This window comes from Rhinoderma darwinii, chromosome 5 (genome assembly GCF_050947455.1).
Source record: "Rhinoderma darwinii isolate aRhiDar2 chromosome 5, aRhiDar2.hap1, whole genome shotgun sequence".
Classification (NCBI taxonomy): domain Eukaryota; kingdom Metazoa; phylum Chordata; class Amphibia; order Anura; family Rhinodermatidae; genus Rhinoderma; species Rhinoderma darwinii.
The window spans coordinates 342,384,998-342,410,857 of NC_134691.1; the positions used below are offsets into that span (position 1 = coordinate 342,384,998).

Below are 25,860 nucleotides of genomic sequence, written 5' to 3' on the forward strand. Positions count from 1 at the left end.
TCCTGTACTGATCCTGAGTTATATCCTGTATTATACTCCAGAGCTGCACTCACTATTCTGCTGGTGGAGTCACTGTGTACATACATTACATTACTTATCCTGTACTGATCCCGAGTTACATCCTGTATTATACTCCAGAGCTGCACTCACTATTCTGCTGGTGGAGTCACTGTGTACATACATTACATTACTTATCCTGTACTGATCCTGAGTTATATCCTGTATTATACTCCAGAGCTGCACTCACTATTCTGCTGGTGGAGTCACTGTGTACATACATTACATTACTGATCCTGTACTGATCCTGAGTTACATCCTGTATTATACTCCAGAGCTGCACTCTGTATTCTGCTGGTGGAGTCACTGTGTACATACATTACATTACTTATCCTGTACTGATCCTGAGTTACATCCTGTATTATACTCCAGAGCTGCACTCTGTATTCTGCTGGTGGAGTCACTGTGTACATACATTACATTACTGATCCTGTACTGATCCTGAGTTATATCCTGTATTATACTCCAAGGCTGCACTCACTATTCTGCTGGAGGAGTCACTTTGTACATACATTACATTACTTATCCTGTACTGATCCTGAGTTACATCCTGTATTATACTCCAGAGCTGCACTCACTATTCTGCAGGTGGAGTCACTGTGCACATACATTACATTACTTATCCTGTACTGATCCCGAGTTACATCCTGTATTATACTCCAGAGCTGTACTCACTATTCTGCTGGTGGAGTCACTGTGTACATACATTACATTACTTATCCTGTACTGATCCTGAGTTACAGCCTGTATTATACTCTAGAGCTGCACTCACTATTCTGCTGGTGGAGTCACTGTGTACATACATTACATTACTTATCCTGTACTGATCCTGAGTTACATCCTGTATTATACTCCAGAGCTGCACTCACTATTCTGCTGGTGGAGTCACTGTGTACATACATTACATTACTGATCCTGTACTGATCCTGAGTTATATCCTGTATTATACTCCAGAGCTGCACTCACTATTCTGCTGGTGGAGTCACTGTGTACATACATTACATTACTTATCCTGTACTGATCCTGAGTTATATCCTGTATTATACTCCAGAGCTGCACTCACTATTCTGCTGGTAGAGTCACTGTGTACATAGTCTTGTATATAGGAGCAGTATTATAGTAGTTATATTCTTGTATATAGGGGGCAGTATTATAGTAGTTATATTCTTGTATATAGGGGGCAGTATTATAGTAGTTATATTCTTGTATATAGGGGGCAGTATTATAGAAGTTATATTCTTGTATATAGGGGGCAGTATTATAGTAGTTATTTTCTTGTATATACGGGGCAGTATTATAGTAGTTATATTCTTGTATATAGGGGCAGTATTATAGTAGTTATATTCTTGTATATAGGGGGCAGTATTATAGAAGTTATATTCTTGTATATAGGGGGCAGTATTATAGTAGTTATATTCTTGTATATAGGGGCAGTATTATAGTAGTTATATTCTTGTATATAGGGGCAGTATTATAGTAGTTATATTCTTGTATATAGGGGGCAGTATTATAGTAGTTAGTCTTATATAGGGGGCAGTATTATAGTCGTTATATTCTTGTATATAGGAGCAGTATTATAGTAGTTATATTCTTGTATATAGGAGCAGTATTATAGTAGTTATATTCTTGTATATAGGAGGCAGTATTATAGTAGTTATATTCTTGTATATAGGGGCAGTATTATAGTAGTTATATTCTTGTATATAGGGGCAGTATTATAGTAGTTATATTCTTGTATATAGGGGCAGTATTATAGTAGTTATATTCTTGTATATAGGGGCAGTATTATAGTAGTTATATTCTTGTATATAGGAGCAGTATTATAGTAGTTATATTCTTGTATATAGGAGGCAGTATTATAGTAGTTATATTCTTGTATATAGGGGCAGTATTATAGTAGTTATATTCTTGTATATAGGGGCAGTATTATAGTAGTTATATTCTTGTATATAGGGGCAGTATTATAGTAGTTATATTCTTGTATATAGGGGCAGTATTATAGTAGTTATATTCTTGTATATAGGGGCAGTATTATAGTAGTTATATTCTTGTATATAGGGGCAGTATTATAGTCGTTATATTCTTGTATATAGGGGCAGTATTATAGTAGTTATATTCTTGTATATAGGGGTAGTATTATAGTAGTTACATTCTTGTATATAGGGGCAGTATTATAGTAGTTATATTCTTGTATATAGGAGGCAGTATTATAGTAGTTAGTCTTATATAGGGGGCAGTATTATAGTAGTTATATTCTTGTATATAGGGGCAGTATTATAGTAGTTATATTCTTGTATATAGGAGCAGTATTATAGTCGTTATATTCTTGTATATAGGAGCAGTATTATAGTAGTTATATTCTTGTATATAGGGGCAGTATTATAGTAGTTATATTCTTGTATATAGGGGCAGTATTATAGTAGTTATATTCTTGTATATAGGGGCAGTATTATAGTAGTTATATTCTTGTATATAGGGGCAGTATTATAGTAGTTATATTCTTGTATGTAGGGGCAGTATTATAGTAGTTATATTCTTGTATATAGGGGCAGTATTATAGTAGTTATATTCTTGTATATAGGGGCAGTATTATAGTAGTTATATTCTTGTATATAGGGGCAGTATTATAGTAGTTATATTCTTGTATATAGGAGCAGTATTATAGTAGTTATATTCTTGTATATAGGAGGCAGTATTATAGTAGTTATATTCTTGTATATAGGAGCAGTATTATAGTAGTTATATTCTTGTATATAGGGGCAGTATTATAGTAGTTATATTCTTGTATATAGGGGCAGTATTATAGTAGTTATATTCTTGTATATAGGAGCAGTATTATAGTAGTTATATTCTTGTATATAGGAGGCAGTATTATAGTAGTTATATTCTTGTATATAGGAGCAGTATTATAGTAGTTATATTCTTGTATATAGGGGCAGTATTATAGTAGTTATATTCTTGTATATAGGAGCAGTATTATAGTAGTTATATTCTTGTATATAGGGGCAGTATTATAGTAGTTATATTCTTGTATATAGGGGGCAGTATTATAGTAGTTATATTCTTGTATATAGGGGGCAGTATTATAGTAGTTATATTCTTGTATATAGGGGCAGTATTATAGTAGTTATATTCTTGTATATAGGGGCAGTATTATAGTAGTTATATTCTTGTATATAGGGGCAGTATTATAGTAGTTATATTCTTGTATATAGGGGCAGTATTATAGTAGTTATATTCTTGTATATAGGGGCAGTATTATAGTAGTTATATTCTTGTATGTAGGGGCAGTATTATAGTAGTTATATTCTTGTATATAGGGGCAGTATTATAGTAGTTATATTCTTGTATATAGGGGCAGTATTATAGTAGTTATATTCTTGTATATAGGGGCAGTATTATAGTAGTTATATTCTTGTATATAGGAGCAGTATTATAGTAGTTATATTCTTGTATATAGGAGGCAGTATTATAGTAGTTATATTCTTGTATATAGGAGCAGTATTATAGTAGTTATATTCTTGTATATAGGGGCAGTATTATAGTAGTTATATTCTTGTATATAGGGGCAGTATTATAGTAGTTATATTGTATATAGGGGCAGTATTATAGTAGTTATATTCTTGTATATAGGAGCAGTATTATAGTAGTTATATTGTATATAGGAGCAGTATTATAGTAGTTATATTCTTATATATAGGGGGCAGTATTATAGTAGTTATATTCTTGTATATAGGGGCAGTATTATAGTAGTTATATTCTTGTATATAGGGAGCAGTATTATAGTAGTTATATTCTTGTATATAGGGGCAGTATTATAGTAGTTATATTCTTGTATATAGGGAGCAGTATTACAGTAGTTATATTCTTGTATATAGGAGCAGTATTATAGTAGTTATATTCTTGTATATAGGGGCAGTATTATAGTAATTATATGCTTGTATATAGGAGCAGTATTATAGTAGGTATATTCTTGTATATAGGGGGCAGTATTATAGTATGTATATTCTTGTATATAGGGGGCAGTATTATAGTAGTTATATTCTTGTATATAGGAGCAGTATTATAGTAGGTATATTCTTGTATATAGGGGCAGTATTATAGTAGTTAGTCTTGTATATAGGGAGCAGTATTATAGTAGTTATATTCTTGTATATAGGGGGCAGCATTATAGTAGTTATATTCTTGTATATAGGGGGCAGTATTATAGTAGTTATATTCTTGTATATAGGAGCAGTATTATAGTAGTTATATTCTTGTATATAGGGGCAGTATTATAGTAGTTATATTCTTGTATATAGGGGGCAGTATTATAGTAGTTATATTCTTGTATATAGGAGGCAGTATTATAGTAGTTATATTCTTGTATATAGGAGCAGTATAATAGTAGTTATATTCTTGTATATAGGGAGCAGTATTATAGTAGTTATATTCTTGTATATAGGACAGTATTATAGTAGTTATATTCCTGTATATAGGGGGCAGTATTATAGTAGTTATATTCTTGTATATAGGGGCAGTATTATAGTAGTTATATTCTTGTATATAGGGGCAGTATTATATTAGTTATATTCTTGTATATAGGGGCAGTATTATAGTAGTTATATTCTTGTATATAGGGGCAGTATTATAGTAGTTATATTCTTGTATATAGGAGGCAATATTATAGTAGTTATATTCTTGTATATAGGAGCAGTATTATAGTAGTTATATTCTTGTATATAGGAGGCAGTATTATAGTAGTTATATTCTTGTATATAGGGGGCAGTATTATAGTAGTTATATTCTTGTATATAGGGAGCAGTATAGTAGTTATATTCTTGTATATAGGAGGCAGTATTATAGTAGTTATATTCTTGTATATAGGGGGCAGTATTATAGTAGTTATATTCTTGTATATAGGGGCAGTATTATAGTAGTTATATTCTTGTATATAGGGGCAGTATTATAGTAGTTATATTCTTGTATATAGAGAGCAGTATTATAGTAGTTATATTCTTGTATATAGGGGCAGTATTATAGTAGTTATATTCTTGTATATAGGAAGCAGTATTATAGTAGTTATATTCTTGTATATAGGGGGCAGTATTATAGTAGTTATATGCTTGTATATAGGAGCAGTATTATAATAGGTATATTCTTGTATATAGGGGGCAGTATTCTAGTAGGTATATTCTTGTATATAGGGGGCAGTATTATAGTAGTTAGTCTTATATAGGGGGCAGTATTATAGTAGTTATATTCTTGTATATAGGGGCAGTATTATAGTAGTTATATTCTTGTATATAGGGGCAGTATTATAGTAGTTATATTCTTGTATATATGGGCAGTATTATAGTAGTTATATTCTTGTATATAGGGGCAGTATTATAGTAGTTATATTCTTGTATATAGGAGGCAATATTATAGTAGTTATATTCTTGTATATAGGGGGCAGTATTATAGTAGTTATATTCTTGTATATAGGTAGCAGTATAGTAGTTATATTCTTGTATATAGGAGGCAGTATTATAGTAGTTATATTCTTGTATATAGGGGGCAGTATTATAGTAGTTATATTCTTATATATAGGAGCAGTATTATAGTAGTTATATTCTTGTTTATAGGAGCAGTATTATAGTAGTTATATTCTTGTATATAGGAGCAGTATTATAGTAGTTATATTCTTGTATATAGGGGGCAGTATTATAGTAGTTATATTCTTGTATATAGAGGGCAGTATTATAGTAGTTATGTTCTTGTATATAGGGGGCAGTATTATAGTAGTTATATTCTTGTATATAGGAGGCAGTATTATAGTAGTTATATTCTTGTATATAGGTGGCAGTGTTATAGTAGTTATATTCTTGTATATAGGGTGCAGTATTATAGTAGTTATATTCTTGTATATAGGGGGCAGTATTATAGTAGTTATATTCTTGTATATAGGAGCAGTATTATAGTAGTTATATTCTTGTATATAGGAGCAGTATTATAGTAGTTATATTCTTGTATAAAGGAGCAGTATTATAGTAGTTATATTCTTGTATATAGGGGGCAGTATTATAGTAGTTATATTCTTGTATATAGGGGGCAGTATTATAGTAGTTATATTCTTGTATATAGGAGCAGTATTATAGTAGTTATATTCTTGTATGTAGGGGCAGTATTATAGTAGTTTATTCTTGTATATAGGAGCAGTATTATAGTAGTTATATTCTTGTATATAGGGGGCAGTATTATAGTAGTTATATTCTTGTATATAGGAGCAGTATTATAGTAGTTATATTCTTGTATATAGGAGCAGTATTATAGTAGTTATATTCTTGTATATAGGGGGCAGTATTATAGTAGTTATATTCTTGTATATAGGAGGCAGTATTATAGTAGTTATATTCTTGTATATAGGGAGCAGTATTATAGTAGTTATATTCTTGTATATAGGAGCAGTATTATAGTAGTTATATTCTTGTATAAAGGAGCAGTATTATAGTAGTTATATTCTTGTATATAGGGGGCAGTATTATAGTAGTTATATTCTTGTATATAGGGGGCAGTATTATAGTAGTTATATTCTTGTATATAGGGGCAGTATTATAGTAGTTATATTCTTGTATATAGGAGCAGTATTATAGTAGTTATATTCTTGTATATAGGGGACAGTATTATAGTAGTTATATTCTTGTATATGGGGGCAGTATTATAGTAGTTATATTGTATATAGGGGCAGTATTATAGTAGTTATATTATTGTATATAGGGGCAGTATTATAATACTTAGTGCAGGTATGGTCCACATATTGAGCTGAGATTGTCAGTACAATGGTGATTGGGAAGTGATAGGCGATAATTACTTTTGTGAGTTATGATGTGTACAGATTACTTGTCCTTTCCCAGTTGCAGTTCATACTCTACATTATCCAGCAGGGGGTGACATTGAGCACAGGGGTAAGCTCCTGCTCCACCTTACGGCATTAGGGGAATCCTTCTCGGGGTAATAGTATCGTCTGTATATCAGTTCCTGTGTTTCGCCTCCTCTGGTTGTGATGGTTTTTCTCATTTTCTGTTTTTCTCGCTGTCTCGTGACATTTATATTTCTGCCGGTTGAGTCTACAGATAAATCACTTCAGGCCGCAGAGTACAGTGTGGATAGACAGGAGTCTGCAGGTAGTTATACCCTGAGGTTTGTCGGCAGCTGCCTGCCCTGCAGATATATATATGTATATTACCCCTCCCCCCACATTTCTTCTGCTATCAATGCCGCTATGAAGTGATCATTCTGCTGTTATACTGTCCATATGTTTCAGATGATGTAATATCACGTCCTATATCACGTACACATTACTATTATAGTAGTCAGCAATGTGTGATATTCCATCAGCAGCCAGCCTACTTGTTGACAGGCTCCAGGGAAAACAAACTAGAAAATAAGTGAAAAAAGGAAGAAAGTTAATGTGGCAGCCAGGTGACTGAGCATGCTGGGAGTAGTAGTTCCAGAGCGGCTGTAGAAGGCTGACCCCTGACATTGTGTATATTCTCGTACTCTGATGTTCGTGTCAGACGGTTGCGTTCGTTCCTGAATTTGTCTCCTCTTGTCGTGTGCAGGTCGCTCATTTTCCCTGGAAGCAGAACCTCACCTGTGGAGTAGCCGTGGAGCCGCGTTACGTGATGGGGCGCAGGTGACAGCATCTGAGGATGCCCTTCACTGATAAGCTGCGTGACAGGATATCACTGGCCTTTTACCGCCATGGTCTGCTGTGTGCGTCCTACCCAATCCCCATCATCGTCTTCACAGCGCTGTGCATCGTAGCCTGCTGGTAAGTCTTCACATGTCTCCCATAACCTACAACCCTAACAACTAACCCGGGGCCACATCCGAGGGCGAGCCGTACTATCGGATGAACAACCAGGAGATGTATATGAAAGGTCTTCTAGTGTTCACAAAAATATGTAATCCATGTGCTAAATTATCAGTTCGTGTCCCTACGACAACACATCCTGTCATGGACTTTGCATGGATCCTAACTGACTTAAGAAGCATGTATATTTTTGTGAATATTGATGTGGGTGGAGGTTTGTATCCAGACAATCTTGGATCAGAGGCTGGAAGTGTTGTCATGGGGACACCGATCCCGCCGCGGGTGATTCATGCTCTGGACACGGTCGTCTTCTGTCCCTGGAGGAATCGGTCACACGTGAATAAGATCCTTTGCTGTGAATAACTCTAGAATTTTCCCCGCAGCAGCTGCTGTCATCACCCGGTATAGATATATAAACCCGTATATAGGGGGATCATACACAGTATATATAGGTTATAGGGGCGGCTTACGTCTCTGTACACACTACATTGTGATATGTGATGACTGCCGGCAGCAGGGACGTTCCTGGAGTTCTTGTTGACCCGGCTCCTCACTACTCGTCTGCTTCCCAGCCATTACTACTGTTATTATAGGATTCCCGCCAGGTCCGCACCTTCGTGCCAGCGCCGCGGCTCCCGTCTTATATTCCTGTCAGGGAGGACAATCCTGGGATCGTCGCTTCCTACAATCACGGGGGAGTGATCTGCGCTCGTCTGTGGCAGCTGCAGCCAAGGATCGATCTTTGGACTGAACACGGGGGGCAGATGCAGGAACAGTCCCTTAGGAAGATCTGCAGCTTCCTAATATACTTTGTGTGCAATTCCTCACAGTTTTCAACATCTCTGCTTATGTTCAGTGAATGGGAACACTCTTGAGGAAAACCCGTCCATATCAAAACGCAAGAGAGCTTTAATACAATGCAACAAGCGGTGCACCTCAGTCTTTGGGTGGAAACAAAAATGTTCCCATTCACTGACAGCAAGCAGAGGGCTTGAAAATGGTGCCGAATTTAAACACTTATTAGGCGACTTTGAGACTGAGTTTTACGGACAAATTTTAGCTTTTGTACTACAGCTGCAATACCTGTGCCTCCCGTGGGTCTACTGAATCCGGACTTAGATTGCCATAGGATCCTGGATCCTTATAACGGCCGCCTGAAAGAGGATCTCCACTTTGGACAATCCCTACTTGTTAGAAGTGCGCCATGACTATAAGCTGATCACAAATTGACCCCCAGCGATCAGCTGTGATCTGTGGGGAAACCCGGCAGTAAGTGTTCAGTTTCCCTGCAGCGCCACCACAGGAGAAATGAAGTATTACACAGTGTCCATTCATATCCATGTGTTGTCTGTGTAATACAGGACGGATCCTCCAGAGGCGCTCTATGTAACCGCTCTCATCTCCGACCAAGGGATGAGGATCCTGATCAGCGGACCCCCCTCTCATTAATAGGGTGTAAGGACTTGGATTTTCGAAACTTTACGGCCCCCATGTATTGGAGCAGTTGGATTTTCAGATTCACTGCGTATTTCCCGCGTGGCAGCACCAGTCATGTTATCTGTGATGGCGAGCTGTAGGGAATCATATTGGACTATGTTCACATGAAATCTGCAATCTGAGGTCGCACTAATTATTTTCCAGGAGGGTAAAAATAATCCCATTACAATGTTTTAATACAGACGTCAACACAGTGTGCTGTAAATGCTGCGATCAGACTGTGGAGCGGCTGACGGCAGCATTCACAGCAGAGGGTTTGTTTCTATGTAAATATATATAGACCCGGAGAGAGAGACAGATCTGTAATCGGGTGACTGCGATGAGGTCCTGTATTACGGCCACAAGATCTAATGACCCGAACTAACACATGGTAGCGGATTTACCTGCGGTCGGACTGGGGCGGCTGTAGTTCGGGTCTTTACACCCAGGGTCGGGCTGGAAACTGCGACCATAATATGGAAACTACAGTGCGCCCGTCTGGTATAGAAAGACGTGAGAGACAGATGTGGGATAGTCACTAGTCTTATCAGGAGGCTGGCAGGGGCAGGAGGTATGAGGGGGCACCAGCTATGTGGGCAGCACGTGGAGGGGGTTATGTGTGGGCTGCTGCTCGATGTGTACGAGGTGCCCGGCTGACGCGCTGGCAGCTCAGCGTGAGCGATAAAATACATGACGAGAGGTTCTGAGATCCCTCATGTACTAAATGGAACTCCAGTCCCGGGGCGCCAGCCGATTCAAATCCGGCTTCACTCCAGTCCCGAAGCGCCAGCGCCAGCCGATGCAAATCCGGTTTCACTCCAGTCCCGAAGCGCCAGCCGATGCAAATCCGGCTTCACTCCAGTACCGAGGAGCCAGCGCCGGCCGACGCAAATCCGGTTTCACTCCAGTCCCGAGGCGCCAGCGCCGGTGACGCAAATCCGGCTTCACTCCAGTCCCGAGGCGCCAGCGCTGGCCGACGCAAATCCGGCTTCACTCCAGTCCCGAGGCGCCAGCGCCGGCCGACGCAAATCCGGCTTCACTCCAGTCCCGAGGCGCCGGCCGACGCAAATCCGGCTTCACTCCAGTCCCGAGGTTCCAGCGCCGGCCGACGCAAATCCGGCTTCACTCCAGTCCCGAGGCGCCAGCGCCGGTGACGCAAATCCGGCTTCACTCCAGTCCCGAGGCGCCGGCCGACGCAAATCCGGCTTCACTCCAGTCCCAAGGCGCCAGCGCCGGCCGACGCAAATCTGGCTTCTCTCCAGTCCCGAGGCGCCAGCGCCGGCCGACGCAAATCCGGCTTCACTCCAGTCCCGAGGCGCCGGCCGACGCAAATCCGGCTTCACTCCAGTCCCGAGGCGCCAGCACCGGCCGACGCAAATCCGGCTTCACTCCAGTCCCGAGGCGCCAGCGCCGGCCGACGCAAATCCGGCTTCTCGCCAGTCCCGAGGCGCCAGCGCCGGCCGACGCAAATCCGGCTTCACTCCAGTCCCGAGGCGCCGGCCGACGCAAATCCGGCTTCACTCCAGTCCCGAGGCGCCAGCCACCGCAAATCCAGCTTCATCCATAGAAATACACGTAGGTCTGAATCCATAGGAGTCTCTATAGTCGTCAGTGGTGCAGGGCTCCGTCCATATCGTGTGTGGTGAAGGTGAGGGGGTTCATACATGATCCCTGTGCGTGGCTGCTCCTCTGCTCCAGACCCGTCACACCCTGCCCTGTGGTATTGTTTCTTTTATATATGGTGTCGCCGCTCCCATTTCCTGACGGGTGAGTCACTAGTGGAAGGGGTCGATGTCACCGGTTTATACAGATAGTCCGCACTGTGTATATAGCTTATAATTTCCGGACGCGCCTGACTCCGCTCACTCTCTGGTGTTCAGTCTCCACCGTGTCGTTGTATATATAACACGCGTTCCAACACGGTCTTTGTAGGTCGAAAAGTTCTGCGGCTTGAATTCCTCACCATTTTCAAGATCTCTGCTTTTGGTCAGCGAATGGAAACATTCTTTCACCTCGTCCTGCTCACACAACTGACGAGCTGTTACAATGTATCAGTGCAGACAGTCCTAAACCTTAGCAGCAGCGCAAATCTGTCTCTTGTCATAGGCTCCGGGCTGATGGCTTTCATCTACACTCGTACATTGTAACAAACTCTTGGCTGTGTAAGGAGGACATGGTGGGTTTTCAACCTCGTATTTAAACAATGGATGTTCCTATTTACTGGCAGCAAGCAGAGATGTTGAAAATTATAAGGAATAATAGCATAGTGTCTATTAGAAAGCTGCAATTATTTTCATTTCACAAGGATTAGGCTTTATTTGCATTAAATGTACATATAATATTGAGTAACTTTGCAGATAATTTGTTTTACTTGATTTGAGTGAATACTTTAGTCACAGCTAGAGCTGCAGCTAAATTCTGCCGCAGTACTAGGCTTTTCTTTGACTACATGTTTAACGTTTTTTGGCGTGTTTGCCACAGATAAAGTCGGTCATGATCGGATACATTAGGATCGTGCATCATATTTGTGAATGCAGCTCTGGAAGTGACTGGAGTATAACCCGAGGTTGCTAAAAATCAGTAATTCAAAGTATTTGCACATTTGTCCAACATTATTTATAGTCCCGACGTTGCCCTGTCACGCGTCTCTTTAGATCTCGGGTTTGGGGGCCCCTTAGTTGGCCCTGTGTGGCCCTTATAGACTGCGTGTCATGACAGCGACGCTTTACACAAGGAATCTCTCTCACCGCGCCGCTCACGTCAGTCCCTGGTGGTCCCAGTTTTTATATGTCTGGGTGTTTTAGCTGAACTATTGATGAATTCTCAGAACTAAGATTCCACCTGTATACAGTGCGGACCCCCGGCAGCGCCCCCAGTCCTGACGTCAGGGTGTGGATTGTATTGTGGAGACGACTATATTACAGACTCCAGTCCTTGTGTTAGTCACATTTCCCTCCGCTCCGGGGGATCTAGTAATAATTTGCATGTTCTATGCAAACGAGGTTGAAGCCGACTCCTGTACCTGGTGATCCTGGGGGGGAGGGGGAGAATACGAGAGGCGATGTCAACCTCTGCACAATTGTTTCTATATTTAAATTTATATTTTAAACCACTTTGTATTTGGTTTCCTATTTTTTTTTTAAATTATTACGTTTTGAGATTCCGCTTTTATGTTTCCTGGATATATGGAATCTCTCTAACCCAGATCCGTCAGGTCAGCAGGACTGACGGTCGGTGACAGCGGGACACGCAGGATCCACCTGTTATCGATCACCTGTAAGGCCATGAATGGAGCAGTGACGTGAGGCGGCGCAGTATCGGCTCACCTTTTACTACAGTCACTGATATTACTGACCGGACCACTTCACAGCTCCTGCACCCCGTGACATGCTATACTGGGGGGGGGGGGGTGTATTATAAGTGTTATAAGTATATGAGTGTTATAAATAATTCTTATATAATTGTTCCCTTGCGTTGGTGATCAGTGCGCAGTACCGGGGGAGGGGGCTCAGCGCCACATGCAACTCCCAGGCCTCGTGATGTCATAGCACGTGTTTAGGATGCAGTGATGTCACACGTCCGGCCTGATAGAAGAGAACAGTGATAAATGCTGCTGATCTTACTGTAGGGATTGGCACAGGAAGTGATCACTCCATTCTGGGGGCTGCTGATTGGCTGCTCACATGTCACTTCCTGTTTGCAGGAATAGAGCAGCGCAGGACCATGGCGAAGGTCATGTATTGTGGGGGCACCGCTGGTATAGGCAATGCTGGATGGTTCGGCCCACACTCGGGGGACACCACTGTATAAGTACTTGGGGGCACTAGTGTGGGGATAGTCTTACGATTGCAAACAGGGTTGACTTTAGATTTGGGCGAGGGCTCAGAAGAGGAATACATCTGAATAATGCGCTTCTATCCTTCCATGACTAAAGGCCCTGATAGATTGTCCGCCTGGTAAACGAGCACCGATCTATAAATTAGCATGGTGATCGGCGCTCATTTACTCCATTCAATCAGTATGTATCGGGGTTAATATGATCGTTTGTCTCCACACGTCTGCATCATCGCACATTTACACGGAGAGATATACTGCCAACAAGCGAAAAATTTTCTGGCCGCATAGAAGGATCTTCTATATACAGATCGGATCGATCATCCCACAGGCGAGCATTTCCTCATTTGTCGGCTGATCGCTGCCTTGTTCACACAGGTCACTGATCGGGAACCAGCGTTCGTATGATTATTGTTTCCTGAACGGCAGCTAGCCAATATAGGGGCCCCAACAAGCAGATATCTGGGTCACCTCTGCTATATCCAGCAGCGGAAAACTGAACGGCGCCTCATTAACCTCTGGCCTCCTGCCTGACGTGTCTGAGTGCTTCCCCTATATACAAGCTCACTCCTCCGCAGTGTCCCGCGGCGTACCCCTCCTCTAATTATCATGTGACCTCTGACGCCACGGACGGCCTCTGGGGCATTTTGTAGTGTTTGTGACTTACAGGACCCGGGGCGCAATGACGACTTCAGTTACGTCTATAGGAACAAGCACCGGCAGCGCGGAGATGCAGAATTTGCTCTTTAGTGGTCCTTTGTCTCAACACTAGGGCGGCGCTACTGAGGCACAAAAGAATTACGTGACTTTTACATCAACCCCATTTGGATTGGGACCGTATCGGCTTTATATACAGGGAGACGTTTTAAGCTCCCTCTGTCGATGGTCTATGTAAGGAGGATTTCCTGACGTATACCGCAGACAGAAAAGTGTGACGTATGCCATTGTATAAGCGTATAGCGGCACACGTAGCACGCAGGCTCCCGTAGCAAAGAAGGGTTTACCGTGTGATATAGGTGTTTTTTTTGTTTGGTTCTTTACTGTATCGCTCTTTATGGAATTATTTTAGTCTAATCAGCTTCTCTTTACAGCAAAAAGGGAAAAAAAATGTGCGCTGCCGCGTGCCGGCCCGGCGTATGCCAGAAGGACACTCTAATGGCACACGTCCGGGTGATTGGCGGCCTTTGGATGTGTTCGGCTCCCGTCACATACGCCGATCGTGGGGCTCTATCGCTGTGTGAACAGACCCTTATCGGTTCATGCGCCTTTATTTACTCGTTAGATGATTATTTTTCCCCTTCTCTCTCAGCTCTCCTCTGCTGAAGCTGCCTTTACCTGGGACCGGACCCGTGGAGTACATCACCCCCGTGAAGGACTACACCCCACCGCCAGCTGAACTGAGCCCAGACCACCGCCGTGACCGCCCAGACTGGGTGAGTAGTCGTTATTTTACCCTTCGTGGTCATTCTGGTGACGGGATCATCCATCGCTCCCCTTGTGAAGAGTCTGGATAACAGCCTTGGTTGTGGAGGCCATATTGGTTATCATCCAATTTATACAAACAAAAAGGGCGATTTTGCGTAAATGCTCTGCAGGGTCATCCGACCACGTCTGATGCCCGTGGCAGCGGATGGGGGTCCGCTAATAAGTCCAAGGTTAGGGAAGATGTCAGCGCTGACCATGATGCGGCCGCTGTGCAGATCTCCCACTACAAAGGTGATCACAACTTATTCCTGCACTTGTGGGATCCAAATATTCATATACAGACCCCAGTGATGCCAGTGAATTGGGGCACAAAGTAGTAATTGGGCCGGGATAGTTAAGCAAGTATCGCTCTGTACCCGCTCCATACAAAAAGATGAGACTGATCAGATAATTCCAGGGACTGACCTTGGCCGGGACTTGTTTTCTCTCCTCTTATCTGTCCACGTGTGATGTTATCTATACAGGAAGGATCTGATTACTGACCTTAGTACCAAGATATGGACTAGTCCGACACACTGATGCAACCACCGACATCCCCCAAACACAAGGACGCCACACTCTGTGCCCGCCAACCATAGGACGTTACAGTGTATATACATGATATTACTGATCCTGTACTGATCCTGAGTTATATCCTTTTATTATACTCCAGAGCTGCACTCACTATTCTGCTGCTAGCATCACTGTGTACATACATTACATTACTTATCCTGTACTCGTCCTGAGTTACACCCTGAATTATACTCCAGAGCTGCACTCACTATTCTGCTGGTGGAGTCACTGTGTACATACATTACTTATCCTGTACTGATCCTGAGTTACATCCTGTATTATACTCCAGAGCTGCACTCACTATTCTGCTGGTGGAGTCACTGTGTACATACATTACTTATCCTGTACTGATCCTGCGTTATATCCTGTATTATACTCCAGAGCTGCACTCACTATTCTGCTGGTGGAGTAACTGTGTACATACATTACTTATCCTGCACTGATCCTGAGTTACATCCTGTATTATACTCCAGAGCTGCACTCACTATTCTGCTGGTGGAGTCACTGTGTACATACATTACATTACTTATCCTGTACTGATCCTGAGTTACATCCTGTATTATACTCCAGAGCTGCACTCACTATTCTGCTGGTGGAGTCACTGTATACATACATTACATTACTTATCCTGTACTGATCCTGAGTTATATCCTGTATTATACTCCAGAGCTGCACTCACTATTCTGCTGGTGGAGTTACTGTGTACATACATTACATTACTTATCCTGTACTGATCCTGAGTTACATCCTGTATTATACTCCAGAGCTGCACTCACTATTCTGCTGGTGGAGTCACTGTGTACATACATTACATTACTTATCCTGTACTGATCCGGAGTTACATCATGTATTATACTCCAGAGCTGCACTCACTATTCTGCTGGTGGAGTCACTGTGTACATACATTACATTACTTACCCTGTACTTATCCAGAGTTATATCCTGTATTATACTCCAGAGCTGCACTCACTATTCTGCTGGTGGAGTCACTGTGTACATACATTACATTACTTATCCTGTACTGATCCTGAGTTACATCCTGTATTATACTCCACAGCTGCACTCACTATTCTGCTGGTGGAGTCACTGTACATACATTACATTACTTATCCTGTACTGATCCTGAGTTACATCCTGTATTATACTCCAGAGCTGCACTCACTATTCTGCTGGTGGAGTCACTGTGTACATACATTACATTACTTATCCTGTACTGATCCTGAGTTATATCCTGTATTATACTCCAGAGCTGCACTCACTATTCTGCTGGTGGAGTCACTGTGTACATACATTACATTACTTATCCTGTACTGATCCTGAGTTACATCCTGTATTATACTGCAGAGCTGCACTCACTATTCTGCTGGTGGAGACACTGTGTACATACATTACATTACTTATCCTGTACTGATCCTGAGTTACATCCGGTATTATACTCCAGAGCTGCACTCACTATTCTGCTGGTGGAGTCACTGTGTACATTACATTACATTACTTATCCTGTACTGATCCTGTGTTACATCCTGTATTATACTCCAGAGCTGCACTCACTATTCTGCTGGTGGAGTCACTGTGTACATACATTACATTACTTATCCTGTACTGATCCTGAGATATATCCTGTATTATACTCCAGAGCTGCACTCACTATTCTGCTGGTGGAGTCACTGTGTATGGACATTACATTACTTATCCTGAGTGAATAGGAACATTCTTGTTTACATCCAGAAACTAAAAACCCATCTTGACCTAATACATCTCACGGCTGAGGATTTGTTACAATTGTATCCAGTCCAGATAATCCTCTTTTAGGTAAAAGCCCATACTAAAGACTGATACATATTTCCTGCTCTTATACATTGTAATAAACAGGACAGGAGAGCGATTTGCGCTGCGGAGGTTTTTAGCTCACAGAGGATTGTCTAGTCTGGATAAAATTGTAACAAACCCTCAGCTGTTTGTCTGGTCTGTGGAGGGTGGTTCCAGGAGTATAATCCTATGGTGTGGCGATGTCCTAGTGTAAATCTATTGCTCTAGTATCCCCTGCATGTTGGGGACATATAACATGTTTGCACTTGTCCCTGCAGTATCTCGGCCGCCCTGTCGCTTACATTCAGCAAGTTCTGGTGAAGGGGGTCGTGTCGCCGTGGGACAAGAACTTCCTGGCTGTCGATGTCTTTCGCTCTCCTCTGTCCAGAGTGTTTGGTTTGGTGGAAGAGATCAGGAATCATGTGCTGAGGGAAAGGTAATCAACAGAACATGTATCAGATTTCTATTGTGGGTGGGGGTTGGGGAGATTTTGCCGTTCACTGGAGAAAACATGTGACATAATCTCCGACCAATATTACTTGTGTTCAAAATGTGATGCTTTAGATTTAGTTATTATTTACATGTAGTTTACTAACTTTATACATTCATTACATTACGTATCGTGTACTGACCCTGCTGCAGCTCTGGAGTATAATACAGGCTGCATTACACTCCAGAGCTGCAATCGCAATTCTTCCTGTTGCTGTTTGAAACCGTCATCAATCTTGTCAACAGACACCCCCTAACAACTTATAATATACCAGGAAAAAGAAAGAGAAAATCCAGCGCTGTGTTTGATTAAAAAGGAAAATTGTTCCCAATTTTATTGAAAAAATGGTTAAAAGTTACACGGAGACGCAGTCTCATGGTGTATATATAGCGGGCTGGATGACCTTGGCCTACGCGTTTCGAGCAAGCGTGTTGCTCTTAATCATGGCAAAAAGGATATTGGGAACAATTTTCCTTTTTAATCAAACACAGCGCTGGATTTTCTCTTTCTTTTTCCTGATATACCTACCGCTGGCCGTAGCGGGGATCCGTGCGAGGTGTCTGGAGACGCAACTACTGGTGAGCTGGAGGTCTCCTCCTTTCTCAACTTATAATATACGTTTGCATTTCAATTCTTCAAAGATCTAGGCTTACTGTCCTGAGAAAGTCCTGCTTACACAGCTGCTGGGCTTGTTACAATGTATCCTTGTAGGTAAGAGATATCAACCAGGAGTCCAGCATAGGAGAGAGATTTGTCATACACTGATACATTGTAAAAAAACAAACCCTCAGCTGATCAGTGATCAAGACTAGAACCGGATGGGTCTCAGCCTCTGGATGTTTGTTCCTGTTCACTGACAGAAAGCAAAGATCTTGAACTGGTTGAGGAATTTAAACACAAAGTTGATTAGAACGCTGCAGATGTTTTCAGAATGTATTTTATCAGCATTATTGTACGATCCCTTTAATTCTCCTTTTTACTGTATTGGTGCAATGATGAGATGTAATATCTGAGTCGTCTTGTGCTTCGTCTGGACCAGGACCAGTGCGAAAAGCCTTGAAGATGTTTGTCTGCAGGTGTCCGACCTTCTGCCGGGATTGAAGAAACTCCGAGACAAACTCCCAGAACATGGCTGCCTCCTCCTGTCCCCGGGCAACTTCTGGCAGAACAACCGAGAACAATTCAACAAGGATGCCGACCTCATCCGGACAATTCAGCAACACGAGCCCAAGACCCTGCAGACCTCTGCCACCCTCCGAGGTAGGGGACCCCCACACATCTGAGACCGTCCGTTACAGAACATTTCATTATACAATGATGATGCTTCATATAGATGTACCGGCCCTTTAAGGACTGACCATGGTTTCTGCTGCCCGCCTCTCTCCCCTGCAGACCTGCTGTTCGGAGTACCGGGGAAGCAGAGCGGTGTCAGCCTGTACAACCGCAAGCGGATCGTGTCCTACACCATCACCCTGGCGCTGAATAGATACGATGCAAAGTAAGTCACAAGCCCGACTGCTACTCCTAATAGGACAATGCGACAAAGCTTCTCCTGTGTATGGTGGGCTGATCTCATCCCTGTTTAATGGCAGGTTTCTAAGCAGCCTGAGAACCCGTCTGAGACAGCTCTACCCCAGCACCAACTGCACATCCCAAGGGCAAAACATCGTCCATGTCCATTTCAAGGAGGAGATTGGAATTGCAGAGCTGATCCCTCTGGTCACCACGTACTTCATCCTGTTTGCATACATCTACTTCTCCACCAGTAAGTGTACCAGCCCCTCATAGATGAGGGCAGAGTTCCACCGCTAATTGCCCCAGAAATATAAGAAGAGTGGGAATGGGGGTAACACTTGACGTCAGGATCAGACTACGTAGGGTTTGTTTGTAGTCTGTCACCATGGAGACGCATTGGAGCTGTAAGACTATGTGATTTTATTTTAGATACATTGCAGCAATAAAAATAGAAATGGTCGCAAAAGTTAAACTAGACTTCAAACCCGTTATACAGTCTGACAAATCTGCAGGTCCAGCAGCTCCACGGGGCCCGACTATGGGAAGTTTACCGCAGCTTTCACAGGTATTGGTTGGCAGCTTAGGCCGCTGCAGTGATAATGGACTAAAACGGAGAAGAAAAAGAAACACGGCGCCACATCGTGCAAAGTAAAAGTGGGATTAAGTGAAGGAGCAAAACTGGTTAGATATAAGCTCACCTTGGAGAGTGGACACTGATGAGGTGTCACACAAGCATAAGAGCTGCTGCCAGGTCCAAAAACACAAACAAAACAGAGTTTGTTGTCCAAATAGGAAGTAAAAGGCAGAAAAACGGACCAACGGCGCTGCAATTGAGGTCGGGAAATAAGGACCTTTAGACGGACATCACGGCAAATATTTTAATGACAAGGCTACGCGTTTCGACACCGGACTGGTGTCTTCATCAGGCCAACATCAGTGATAATGGGGCACTGTTCTGGCATGTACCCCATGAAGTCCCCTGTTCATCTTGTAGGGAGTTTGGGGAAAGGAGACCAGTGGGAGATCAGACATCATTTTGTAATTAAGCTGAATAAATTGGCATATTTTTTTTTTAAATTTATTTTTATTTATTTTTTTAAAGGGAAAATTGACTTGGTCAAATCCAAATGGGGCCTGGCCCTGGCTGCAGTAGTGACAGTCCTGAGCTCATTGCTGATGTCCGTGGGACTGTGCACGCTCTTCGGGCTGACGCCGACCCTGAATGGCGGGTATGTAACATGCAGCTGTGTGATATTAGGGGTGTATGTCCCTTTAACTTCTACCATCTTATTGAGACACTCCGTAGATGACGTTTTAGGATCGCCGTTCTTGGTCCCCCCACAATGACTTGTCAGACGGTAAAGGGGCTTTTTAGTCTCCGAGGCTCTGTAGATGACGTCACTGTAGTAGTTTGACACGGCGCTCCTCTTTTTATGTCTTCTCCTGCAGGGAGATCTTTCCTTATCTGGTCGTGGTCATTGGATTGGAAAATGTTTTGGTGCTGACGAAATCTGTGGTGTCCACTCCGGTTGACCTTGAGGTTAAGCTCCGCATAGCACAAGGTGAGTGACCCGTGGGTCATGCGGGCCTGTGACTTGTGAATAAATAACGCTCTAATCTATGTATTTGTCTCCGGCGTGTTCAGGGTTAAGTAACGAGAGCTGGTCCATCATGAAGAACATGGCCACCGAGCTGGGAATTATTGTGATTGGATATTTCACTCTGGTTCCTGCTATTCAGGTGAGACTGCTCAGCCGGCGCCAAGTTATCGATGATCTGCCACAAGGAATGATTATGTTCTGTATACACATGGTTCCTGCCGGGGATTCCCTCCTGTCTGTGTGCTTAGAGGGGCGGGGGATTTTATCAGATCAAACCATGAAGGACATTGCTCCCCTGCACTCGGTGAACCCTCGCGGCTCGATGCCACTGATAAGGCCGTGTGCAGGATGTTCTGCCGTGCACTCGGGATGATAAGTATTCACTTTTAGGATCAGTCAGTGGGCGTTCTGTACTTACTTAAAAAGTTGGGGCTATTGTAAGAAGAGAGTGGGGGGGGGGTAGGATGCCTCGCGTCTTCTTTCATGTGATGGATATTACCATATTCCTGCACATTCTTCTTCTCCTGCTTTTGTTCTTGGGGGATACCTCGTGTTGGGGTTCTCACTATTTGTTATACTTATTTGAAAACTCCTAATAAAAAGTTTATTTAAAAATAAAAAGGTGTGCAGGGTAGTGTCCTAGACCCCAGGGGGGTAATGCCATGACTCTTTACTCTCTCTACATGTCTCTACATGCTGTGCTGGTAATAGATGTAGCTCAGTGTATTATCATAGCCTCTGAGGTACTCTCAAGGCTCTATGAAGGATTGGGGCACTCTCAAGGCTCTATGAAGGATTGGGGCGCTCTCAAGTCTCTGGGAAGGATTGGGGCGCTCTCAAGTCTCTGGGAAGGATCAGGGTGCTCTCAAGGCTCTGGGAAGGATCATGTCGCTCTCTAGGCTCTGAGAAGAATCCGGGAGCTCTCTAGTCTCCGGAAAGGATGAGGCCGCTCTCTAGGCTTGAGGAAGGACCAGAGCGCTCTCTAGGCTCTGGGAAGGATCGGGGTGCTCTCTAGGCATCCGGAAGGATTGGGGCGCTCTGTAGGCTCCGGGAAGGATCGCTCTCTAGGATCCGGGAAGGATCGGTGTGCTATCTAGGCTTCGGGAAGGATCGGGGCGGTCCCTAGGCTTCGGGAAGGATCGGGGTGCTGTCTAGGCTTCAGGAAGGATCTGGGCGCTCTCTAGGCTCCGGGAAGGATCGGGGCGCTCTCTAGGCTCCGGGAAGGATCGGGGCGCTCTCTAGGCTCCGGGAAGGATCGTGGCGCTCTCTAGGCTTCGGGATGGATCGGGGCGCTCTCTAGTCTTCGGGAAGGATCGGGGCGCTCTCTAGGCTCCGGGAAGGATCGGGGCGCTCTCTAGGCTTCGGGAAGGATCGGGGCGCTCTCTAGGCTTCGGGAAGGATCGGGCGCTCTTTAGGCTTCGGAAAGGATCGGGGCGCTCTCTAAGCTCCGGGAAGGATCGGGGCGCTCTCTAAGCTCCGGGAAGGATCGGGGCGCTCTCTAAGCTCCGGGAAGGATCGGGGCGCTCTCTAAGCTCCGGGAAGGATCGGGGCGCTCTCTAAGCTCCGGGAAGGATCGGGGCGCTCTCTAAGCTCCGGGAAGGATCGGGGCGCTCTCTAAGCTCCGGGAAGGATCTGGGCGCTCTCTAGGCTCCGGGAAGGATCGGGCGTTCTGTAGGCTCCGGGAAGGATCTGGGCGCTCTCTAAGCTCCGGGAAGGATCTGTGCGTTCTGTAGGCTCCGGGAAGGATCTGGGCGTTCTGTAGACGCTGAAATCTCTAGTGTTTTCTAGACTGTGGTGTTCTGTAGTCTTTAGAATATATGTGAACATTGCCTAGAAGTGTGAGGATGATTCTCCAGACACTGAAGGCTAGGACTACACGCCCATGACACAGGTCACCCGGCCAAAGATCGCCATGTCGCCCTGCCAGCATCGCTGGTAATGAATGTCAATGTGGCCGTGTTGTGACCCGTGGGTTGCAAAAAAATCCAGCAAGTTCACATTTCTTGTCATGGTCACGGCAACCTGCGAGTCGCAACGCAGCCACATTGACTTTCATTACCTGGGAAGCTGGCAGGGCGACACAGAAATATTCGCCACATGACCTGTGTCACGGTAAAAGTCGCCGTGTAGCCCTAGCCTTGAGGATAGATCCTTCTGTAGCCACTGACGGGTTAGGTCACTCTCAAAGCATGGAGGTTGTGGACATTAAGGATGATGGTGATGAGGGACATTGTAGACTCTGAAGAACAGGACCGTTGTATAACCCCTGATGACCTCATGTCAGGTCCTCGGCTTTGTCTGGCTGCTTCTTTTCTCACGCTCTATCTGTTTCTTCTCCTTCCAGGAGTTCTGCCTCTTCGCTGTAGTCGGGTTGGTGTCGGACTTCTTCCTGCAGATGTTCTTCTTCACCACCGTTTTATCCATTGATATCCGCAGAATGGAGGTACGAGCTGTAACACGGAGAATACCCATTAGCAAAAGGATTTCAGTCAGCGTTGACTTGACCTTTATGGAGATTCCCACAAAGGAAAATCTGTGCCGCCGCCGCTGCTAATGTCCCGCCCAGCAATACATGGACTCGCTGCGTTATTAAAGGGAATGTGTCGCTAGAAAAAAAAATATTTTTTTTTTTTAGTTAAATAGTTAGTGTATAAATGATTAAACATTGTTCTAATTTTTTTAATTTTTTCACGAGTCAGGAAATATTATAAATTAGATTCTAATTTATAACATTTCCCTGTGCTGGTCACTAGAGGGAGCAATTCCAAAAATTGCAGCATTGGCATGTAGTAAAGCAACCACATTACTTTGAGAAGACACACTCGCTCTAGTGTCCTCACACAATCCCCCCTCCCTTATCCTGGCTAGTGCCAGGAGAAAGGAGGGGGTTGAATGTTCAAACCTCCTACACTGTGTGCTGCCATTTTTTGAGCGAATGCACAGTGTAGGAGGATTAGATACAGTGGTAATCACACAGTAAAACACGAACAAACACAGACATAAATTACCTGCTCCTGCCGCTCCGTCCGCTCCTAGTCCTTGCTTCTGAACATATGGACGGAAGCCGCAACCGGAAGTAGTCCTCTTATTGTCCGGCCGCGGCTTCCGGTCCACTCCACTCGGCCGAAGACCTTCCTTTTGGACTGTGTGGGAGCGGCGCATGCGCCGTTCCCACACAGACGGTGTACGCTATAGTGAATGGGACGGCTCCCGTTCGCATTCTCTATGGGGATGTATGTGCCGTATTCCATCTCTGTATGTGTCGTTAATCGAGACATACAGAGATGAAGAAAAAAATGGCAGCCCCCATAGACAAGAAAAAGTTAGAACAAAAAAAAAAGTAACACACAAATAAATAACATTTCTTTTAATAAAACACTAAATTAATATAAAACATTTTTTCTTCGCGACACCCGTCCTTTAAGTGAGAACACGAGTACAACACATGAGGATAGAGTTTACAAACCCCATCCACTTGTAGCCAGAAAATCAGCACATAACACTTGTGGATTTCTTGCCGATTCCCGGTATATTTACACGACAGAAGTAGAAAACTCTAACGTGGATTTGCAAGAGAATCCGTATTTTTTTCCGTTTCATCTGCGGATCCGCACGCAGCTTATCCCATTCCACGGGGCTCATCCGCGTGTTGCTACTCAACGTTTTTCTTCTACGCGGAAACTGTGTCAAGACGTGACGCGTTTTTCAATTCCATGCCATGTGAACAACAGGGCGGTTTTCCATTCAAATCAATGGGACAATCCTGTACTAAGATACTAAGAGGGAAACTGAAATAATCAGTTCCCGGTCGCAAACCCCCTCTGAACACGGCGCTCATATTTCGCTACTTCCGCATTCGGGTGTTTGCTAGGGAACCCTGTGACATCATTAATGATGTCACGGGGACTCCTTGTGCATCGGGGTCTCGGAGGACGGCAAAGAAGACGGTGTATACAGAGGAATCTATATGGGCTGTCACCATTATATTACTGTTATCAGGCATCTAGCAGGGAACCCACAGATCATGTCCTCCCTGCTAACCTGAGACCCCATATAAAAAAAACGAATCAATAAATGTAATAAAAAAAAATTAGAAAAACTTTTTGGGAGTCTGTTGTCAGCGCTATAGTGACGTCATACGTTTCGCAATGCACGGACGAGGTATCGCTTTGCACAAAAGAATGAGATTTTTCATTTTTTAGGTAAATGTTCTTTATTGAAAAAAAACTGCCTTAGAACAGAACGCAATTTTTTATTTTTTTTTCCCCATTTTTAACCCCTTCCTGACATTTGACATATCCATACGTCCTAGCCAGGTAGGAGAAGTATGGAACGGGCTCATGGAGTGAACCCGCTCCATACGATGCTCGTTTAACTCGTTAAGTGCCGCGGTCAATAGTGACCACGGCATTTAATTCGTTCGAAAGACAGGGTTGACCCCCTCTAGCAGCACATCGCGCCCCACACATTGCAATCGCGAGGTGGCGATGGTTGCTATGGGGGCCTAATGAAGGCCCCCCGGTCCGCCATCTTTGTGCTCCTTCTAAGCGCTGCCTCTGGCCTGTCGGAAAGACGATATACTGCAATACATTGGTTTTGCAGTATATCGTCCAAGCGATCCAACGATCCCCCCGAGGGGGACTAATAACAAAAAGTAGAAATTTGTAAAATTAAGTGGGGTTTTTTTATGTAAAAAAAAATGTAAAAGTTAAAAAAAACAAAAAAAAAAACCTTTTCCCATTTTCCCCCTAGAGCATAGTAAAAAAAATATATATATAATTGGTATCGCCGCGTCCGTAAAAGTCTGAACTATCACAATATGTCATTATTTAACCCGCGCGGTGAACGCCGTAAAAAAATAAATAAATTGTAAACGCCAGAATCTCTATTTTTTGGTCACCTCGTCTCCCACAAAAAATAGAATAAAACGTGATCAAAACGTCGCATGTACACCAAAATGGTATTATTAAAAACGACAGCTTATCCCGCAAATAATAAGCCCTCCTACCACGTAATCGACGGAAAAATAAAAAAGTTACGGCTCTCGGGATTCGGCGACACAAAATAAATTTCATTTTTTACATTTAGGTTTTTACCTGTAAAAGTAGTAAAATATAGAAAAAACGATATATATTTGTTATCGGCATAATCGTACTGACCCGCAGAATAAAGTGAACATATTGTTTTAATTGCACAGTGAATTG

At 43.2% G+C, this 25,860-nt stretch overlaps 1 protein-coding gene across 1 annotated transcript in view; it reads left to right on the forward strand.

Annotated features, from left to right (window-relative positions):
* SCAP (SREBF chaperone) overlaps nt 1-25,860 on the forward strand; it is a 48,202-nt gene that overhangs the window by 11,809 nt on the left and 10,533 nt on the right. The window contains exons 2-11 of the mRNA XM_075827894.1: nt 7,641-7,852; nt 14,514-14,637; nt 17,329-17,486; nt 18,580-18,800; nt 18,933-19,038; nt 19,133-19,305; nt 20,158-20,284; nt 20,505-20,617; nt 20,701-20,795; nt 23,001-23,099. Of these exons, the coding sequence (XP_075684009.1) occupies nt 7,731-7,852; nt 14,514-14,637; nt 17,329-17,486; nt 18,580-18,800; nt 18,933-19,038; nt 19,133-19,305; nt 20,158-20,284; nt 20,505-20,617; nt 20,701-20,795; nt 23,001-23,099 (1,338 nt within the window). The 5' untranslated portion in view covers nt 7,641-7,730. The remainder of the gene's footprint in view (nt 1-7,640; nt 7,853-14,513; nt 14,638-17,328; nt 17,487-18,579; nt 18,801-18,932; nt 19,039-19,132; nt 19,306-20,157; nt 20,285-20,504; nt 20,618-20,700; nt 20,796-23,000; nt 23,100-25,860) is intronic.